Source organism: Haliaeetus leucocephalus, unplaced genomic scaffold, assembly GCF_000737465.1.
Source record: "Haliaeetus leucocephalus isolate CR32 unplaced genomic scaffold, Haliaeetus_leucocephalus-4.0 Scaffold229, whole genome shotgun sequence".
NCBI classification, from domain to species: Eukaryota; Metazoa; Chordata; class Aves; order Accipitriformes; family Accipitridae; genus Haliaeetus; species Haliaeetus leucocephalus.
Window position 1 is genome coordinate 8,768,071 of NW_010972665.1, and position 7,869 is coordinate 8,775,939.

The 7,869-nt window shown below is 40.3% G+C and overlaps 1 protein-coding gene across 1 annotated transcript; it reads left to right on the plus strand.

Annotated features, from left to right (window-relative positions):
* The first annotated feature begins 419 nt into the window (after positions 1 to 419).
* LOC104832002 (chromosome unknown open reading frame, human C10orf53) lies at positions 420 to 2,887 on the plus strand. The gene is made up of 3 exons (XM_010567938.1): positions 420 to 524; positions 1,725 to 1,836; positions 2,823 to 2,887. Exons 1-3 carry the CDS (start codon positions 420 to 422, stop codon positions 2,885 to 2,887), a joined length of 282 nt encoding a protein of 93 aa, XP_010566240.1.
* The last annotated feature ends 4,982 nt before the right edge of the window (positions 2,888 to 7,869 follow it).

Sequence of the window (7,869 nt, forward strand, 5' to 3'; positions counted from 1 at the left end):
TGTTTGCTGAAATAAGCTCGTACGAGAGTATGTATGTATTTTTCTTTTCCAATTACACAAACCTCATTAAAAACACAGTCTGAAATAAACTCGTAAATCAAAGATGAAACTGTTTAAGCTCAAATGTAGCTATAAAGCAAAGTACTTGGGCGTACAAAGTAACGTTTGTTGCTTACAGCTCAGCTGTAACGCCCAGCAATTAACGTAGGTGGCAGGTTCCCCCAGACTGGGGGGGGGGTGTTACCCGTGCCGTGTTCGGGAGCAGAGCGCTCTCCGACTTGGGGCGCTGGCAGCCAGGCTCCAGCTGGGAGTTAGATCACATAGATGCGTCCAAAAAAAGAAAGAAACACTCAGTGTCAGACAAATCGCTATTTGGTTGACACAGGAAACTTACAAAGAGCATCGAGTTAATGCGATATATGGGCTACCAGCAACTCATTCAAACTATCTTACTGGGGTTGCGAGATCGTTCCAATGTACCTGGCATGGACCGAGAGAGACCATGGCTCAACCTAGGGAAACTAGTAAGGTTTCTTTTTTAATTCAGAGCCAACAGTATAGAGGTATGCCATCTCTCTCATCCATTTTATAAATGTGAATTAATTGTCAGAGTTTGCCATCGAAGTTTCCTAGAAAGCAGGGAGAGCTGCCTGAAGAGGATGACAAAACCATGCTGCTTTATGAACCAGACTCCTTCCTCAGCCGTTTTCTGTAGCTTTTCAGTAAGTTGAATTAAAATGCTGCCAACAGCTGTCACAGGTGGATGCAGTTAGGTTAAATGTTTGAGAAACACCGACCCTTGCAAGTCATACAGCTACCCTGGAACTGGGATAGAGGAAGCAGTACCTCTGCCTGCCAAAATAACTGATGGGTATTGGTCAGTATGCTGTCTCAGCCTTAACACGTAGCTGATAAAAACCTGTAAAGGTGAGACCCTGAATGTTTGACTGTACAGGGATCTACTTCTGCCTTGGAAAACAAGTCAACAGAATAAGATGAATTAAAAAAAAAAAAAATCTATGGGGGCCCAGGCAGAAGCACATGGCATTTCTGTCTTGCTGGAATTGCATTATCAGCCAGTTCTCTTATTTCCCCAGTTCCCATTAATTTACAACAACACTATACAATGTACCGTAATAAACCAAAACCCACCTAATTCATCTAAACAAATATGTGGGTCGAGAGAGGATTTTGTACCTTCTGGTTTCATTCTCAGCTTCACAAAATCTCAAGTCTTTAATGTCCTGAGGAATTACTCTTTCAGCAGAAGCGAAATAAATTATGCGTCAATGAACAATTGGGTTATCAAGGTTGTTCACTTAATGTTCCAGCTGTTCTATAGCACCATCTTAACATTTATTGGAGATTTCTTTTGAATTTAGTCTTATTCCATGGTACTTACAAATAAATACGTTGCATTTCTTACAGCTGCTGTGCCAGTTAATAGCAAATACAAGTACATAATGAATTTATTGCCTTTTACCGCTAGAACTAGAAATGACAGAGGGTGGAGGCTTCATTCAAAGGAGAGCCATTAATGTAATAATAGTGAAGCCAGAGATTAAAGCTGATAGGATTTGTGGGGAGATTTGTACAGCACTTAACTACATTAACACTGTTTTTTGCTCCTTGCCCTCATAAGAGCTAAAACTTAGATACACTCAAGAGTTCACAGGAAACCAAGAAAATATAGTACTGGCCACTGCTTCTTTGCCCTTTTCCAGCTGTCCTGCAGGCATCAGCTTATTCTGGAAGAGATACCAGACTGGAACACTGTACAGCTGGTGGTCAATGGGGAGATGGTATTTCGCTGCAACATCAATGACCTGGATTTTGGTAAGTACAGAGTTTTATTCATCGCAGTCTCTCGCTGAAAGCACTCACATTTTGAAATGAGTGCTTCCTAAGGCATAAACAGTCCAGGTTCTGTCAACACTAACACTTGTAAGCTCTGCACTCCTTTATATTTGAGGCAGTTTGAAGGGCACAGTCAGGAAGAGAGGATGGTTTGGGAGTTAAGGCCATGCTTGGGAGAGCACTGTTCAGGGCCTTCCTGGATGCACCAGCACACAATCACAAGAAAACCTGCTAGGTTTCAGTCCACAGAAGTATTAGGGCATCCTTTTGCTTTCAAAATAGCAAGTATTTTTCTTTGCTTGGGCCTTAGTTTCTTTGGGTTTTTTGTCTTCCCCTCCTCCCCCCCAGCAAAACACAGATAATACCATCTCGGTGCCTCACAGAGAGTAATATTTTTATCATTTTTTGCTGCAGGTGAGACAAGGAGTTCAGGGCTCAAGTTTTCTCATCTCCTATGCAAGTGGCTTCCAGAGAAAGGCTGAAAGCCACTGCTTCTTGCCTCCCCACTTTTCAACAGCCTCTCTAGGGCTGGCGATGGAAGTTGTAGAGCAAAAGCAGAAAACTGACCAAGGATAATGGCATTTCCAGCACTACAGCTTGGTTGGTTTCACCTTTCTGAAAGGCAGGCAGACAGGTCAGGAACTGGGAGGTTCCAGCTGGATATTTCTTCCAACAAAATAGAACTTTTTTTTTGTCCCAATCCTAGCCCTACGCTGGACAGTGAAGTACTGGCTAATAGGCCACACTACTGTCTGCTGAACCACCTGCACTGCCGCATTTACTTTTTGCTCTGTTTCAAATCCAGATCAATGCTGAATCAATCTCAGATTATACAGCTAACCAGAGTAGAGCCAAGCTGGGTCCAAGTACTGTGAGAGAGAATGCAAAGGAATGTAGATGCTAGGAGAAGTAGACATGTAAAATAAGAATAAATTTATTTTCTAAGTTGTGTTTTTCTCCTTTAGGAGGTGATGGCAAGTTGGATCCACTTTGTGAAGAAGCCAGAAAAGCAGTGTTAAACGCATACTAATTTACAGGGACTGATTTTCCTCTTACCTTGGTTTTCTGTCAGGCAACTTACTTGCATTACAAAGGTATTAGAAATGTCAGGATGCAGTTGGTTCTTTACACTTCTAGGTCACTTAATGAAGCTCTAGATAATCTTGTTACACCCATGTGTCAACCAAATAAGAATACACCGCCTTTTCCAGAACCAGTTATATGTTACTACCTTGACTATTACAAATTCACGTAGAACTGTGACTTGCATGTAGTTCTAATAGTTTGATTTTCCTTAAAAAAAGAATGAAACTCCTGGATAGCTTTCATTCTTTCAACTTTTAGAAAGTTTCCTATGTCAAAAATAGTAATTTCAAAGTCATTCATAGCTGATGATCAATCCATACATATTCATACAGATGTGGCAGTTCCTCTCTTGGTCACAAATGTCTCAGAAAATAGCTCGTGCATCATCAGACACAGCCCAAAGGTACAGAGAGAAAGAAGTTAGCATAGCCATAAGGACGGGAATAAAGCTGACTGGGTGTTACCACAACTGATATTCCTGATATCTCAAAAGTAATGCTGCCTTTTCCTCTCTATTTCCTGCCCCCCACCCCCCAATAACTAGAGTATGAAGCTTCTTTTTTGCTCCTGATTTGTCAACATATACTCTCAACCTCAACTTAATTTTAAAAACACTTCTGACTCAGGTAAATTCAGCAGTTTGCAAATAATCATATGCCACAATGCTGGTACCCTGAGCAATTTTCAGTTTCGCCCATAATTAGTTATGAAAGAAAGAAGTGGTTAGTCTTTGCATCCTAATGAGTGGTGTGAACAAAAAAACACAGGATTTGTTGAGGGTCGGGAGCGCTAGGCGGCAAAGCTGCACTTTCTAGTGCAGCTGCAGGAGAGACAGGCCACCCAGCACAAAACCAAAGACAAAGAAATCTCATCACTGGGTATCTCCTATCAGCTGTAACCTGCAGGGAGATAGCTGCAGTTACAAATAACCAAGCCACATTTACAGTGATACTAATCCAACACAAAAGCGTTGTCAAAATAACACTATCACTATGTCCAAACACAGTCCCTTTCCAATGACCTATAGATGACAGAGGCATTAAAACAATATTCTTTAGTGAGAAAAAAATACTCATAGTTAAAGTTGAGCAAAGCAGAAACTGTACTGTCCCTTTTGAAGACTGAAACATTTTTGCTTTCTACAACTCTGATACACCAAGATTAGAAAGTGAGAACATTCAGACTGAACCATATTGAGATCAATACAATTGAGCTTGGCACAGATAAAAAAGGCACTTTCTGCAGCAGACATTCACACAGAGAGCAGACTGGGGTTTCAGCATCTGCCCCGCTCTCGTTCCCCAGACAGCAGTGAGTTAGTTCACACTTGCTGTGTCTCTGATCCTGTCACGACTGAGCAGGCTGTCCTGCACCGCAGCCCAGCTCCAGCCTCAGGCTCCAGTGCAGCCCTCGGCACAGGCAGGGGCTGTAAAAAACCCACTCTACTGCATTTGTCAGTGGGACACCGACAAATGGCTTTCTGCTCTGGCAGTAAATTGTTTATTGGCCTCTTCGGTAAATGCAAATTAATTAGACTAAGTTAGTTTAAATAATGTTAGTTCTGGGCAGAATTTACTCTCCAAAATAGAAGACTAAACTCCCCAGATCTCTTGAGCATGGAACGCCATGAACATCATTGGAAATGCTCCAGGCAGATGAACTCAGCAGTGTGACTATTTTTTAAAAAGTGTTTTAGTTTTGCTGTGTTCAGTGCCCTCTGTAACATCACTGAGGACATTTCTGACATACCTTCAAGTTAGAATGACAGGAGTTCTGTAAGGCGATATTAAGCCATAATAGATCGACATGTTTAGCTGGAATAAATACAAACAAGCTTTGAGGAACACAAGGCTGCAGGTCTGAAAGAGAAGCAGCAAACTTCAAGACAAGTATGGATTGAGAACAAGTGCTCTGACTTTGCTTTAGAGTAATATTATGACCAAATCATGAAAGACCAGAGACAGATGAGAAAAGATTTTTTAATATGACAGTGAGATATCTTCCAGTGAGATAAAAAATTAGCTCCATCAGACATTTTGAACACAGCCAGCTAGAATGCATAAAGAGATCTCAGGCCCCATTACTGTGCTTTTGTTACAGAAGGGAAAAATAAATACAAATTTGAAGTAGCCCTTTCAGTTTGGTACCCGTCCCCCAAACACTACCTGTGATTAGTTGCCATGGCACTAGCAGGCAGCTGGATATTTGAAGGCACTGTAGTAGCCACTTGGACAAAGGCATTTAATTTTTTTTCTATGTGAAATAACCACTTTTTTCCTCAAAGTCTCCCTCATCTTTAAGGGGATTATCTGCCCCACAGATAATCATGGCCATTTGAAAACTGAACCTACCCTGCAAGTCCTCTCTACAGTGACTTTCATCCAGACTATTGTGATAAAGTCAAATCAGGAGGAAGAAAACAGCAGCAGCAAATTATTCCAGTAGTAACACCAACTAAATTGCTGCACAGCTTTTATGGTTTGACTAATTGTCTCATTAAGACGCATTTCTGATCACTGAAATGGATCTCAAGTATTATTAATCACTGAAAAAATTGTACCACTAAAGAGCCTCTCTCCCTCCTATCCTTGGCACTCTTTGCAATGGAAAACACACAAAGGCTCCCGTTGATTGGAGCCCCGCTGCTGCACAGTTGGCAGTCAAACAGTACTAATGGCACAGTAACACAATATAACTAAAATAGTTTGCCTTTTAGAGTAACAATCTCTTATAACATGATTAAGCTGTATCATGCGCGTTTCCTTATGTTTTGCAAATGGCTCAGAAAAAATCTGACAACTTTTCCAGTAATTTCTTCAAAAGAGAGGGAAAATAAAAAATCATTAGCTATCAAGAAACAAATTAACAACACTTGATACATTAAAAAAAGACAAAAACAACTGCACCAAGCACAGGCTGCACAGCAGCACAGTTGTGTGGCGCCCAGTCCACTTCCCCTTGCAGAACGCACCTCCAAAGACCGAATTTGTCACATTTAATTGCAGACACTTTATTGAAGCACGCACTTAGTTTAGGAGCTAGCTTGCTCTAGGCTACCTCTGTAACTGATGGAGAGAGGCATCTCCACAGAGCAATTCAAACCTCTACTAGAGTATAGACTGCAGGATCTCTGGGCTCCTAATTTAGGTACTTTTTTGGTGTTTGGTTTCAAATGATATTAAAAGAGATAGAGCTACTTCCTCATATAAGGAGCACATTTCAAAAGGAGCAAGCTGGCATTATCCAACACACTACTGACATGCTCTTTACATTCTCAGCAAACAGGAAGATTTTGCTCTTGGCCATCACTCCCAGTGGTTGCACAAGCCATACATTGCAACAAGACATCTCCCCTTACAAGAGTTGTAGGTGTTTATCCCATACATTATCATATTAAAGACAGCAGCCACTTAATTTTCAAGTAGCTTATTCTCAGAAGCCTAATGCAAAAATGGCACAGCTATTGCTAGGAGAGACGTACACTTTCATGGTGGCCACCCTGATGAAAAAAACCCGCAAAGGCCTAGGAGCTCTTTGGTGGAGATGGAAGTGGTGCATGGGAAGGAAATGACTCCATACAATTACTCAAGAAGAATTGAAAAGATCTGGTTTATTCTCAGACATGTTTTGCTCGTTTTGAAGCAACTGTACAATGGTAATCATCAACTTCCCGTGAGTGCACTTCTGATTGTGTACTTGGAAAAAGAAAGCAACATAGAGCTGATATCAGCACAGTTCTCAGAAAAGAGTTTAAACTTTATTAGAGGAACAAAGTTGAATTACTTTAATAGTTGGGGTTTTTTAAATTAAAAAATATCAATGATACTATACATAGTTACATTTCTTTCCTGTTTGTTTTGTGTATTGACCATCCAGCAACATGATATTAAACACGGCAGCACTAAGAACTTCCATGCATCATTTTTACATATTAAGATAAAGTCTGTGACAGATTGGCTTTGCAGTCTGTAGGAAATCACTTCTCCATCTCCATCATCTGAAATGGAGATAACAGCTTTGAGTCACAGAGATCTTGTGTTCCCTAAAACATTTTTCAATGCTCCAGTAAAAAGTGCTGTACAACTAGTTGTATGGCACTCCACAATTAGTGCAGGGAAATGCTTTATTCCAGTAAATTCTTTTTTTAAATAACTTTTTTTCAGCTTAAAAGAGATACTTCTGTTTTTAACAGTTGTTTTAAACTGTCCAGATTTCTTTTGGTTATTTTAAGGTATTTTTGTTTAAAATATTGAGGACATTCCCTATCAATGCCCACACACGTTATAAGTGGAAACCAGCCCAAGAGAATACATGCCAGATTCTTCTGCTCTGGCAAGGCACATATTTACAAGACTCGAAACTCAGTATAAGCTCATTCAAGTGAGAGACAAGATGTGTTACTAATTTAAGAGGAATTTGAAATGTGGCCATTTAGTTGCTTTCAGTTTTGATCAATTTTGTAAAGCAGTTTTAAGAAAAGACAGGGTTGTTCTGCACCCACACATAGGCACTATTCAGACATGTAAACATTTGCTCACATGCCTGTGTATATGTAAACATACCCAGGAAGGCATCTACCAAGGTCATATGAAGTATAGTCAGAAACATTACAAATTAGTGGTCTTTGTCATAGGCTTTGGAATTAATTCTGGGGAACAGAATATGCTACAGAGATCTCTGTTTACATCCCTTTGGGCTTTGTTACAGAGACAGGTACCACAAAGTTCTGCATAAATCTACTGAGCTCATGACCTGTGCAGTATTGTGCTCACTACGAAAAATACAATGTTACTGGTAAATCTAATGAGGGGCCTGAGGGCTGTGATAAAGGCCTAAGGAAAAAAAAAAAAAAGGAAGAAAAAAATATTAATAATCACTCTTCATGTAGCATGTCCCTAATTTTTTAATGCATGTAATTATCAGAAT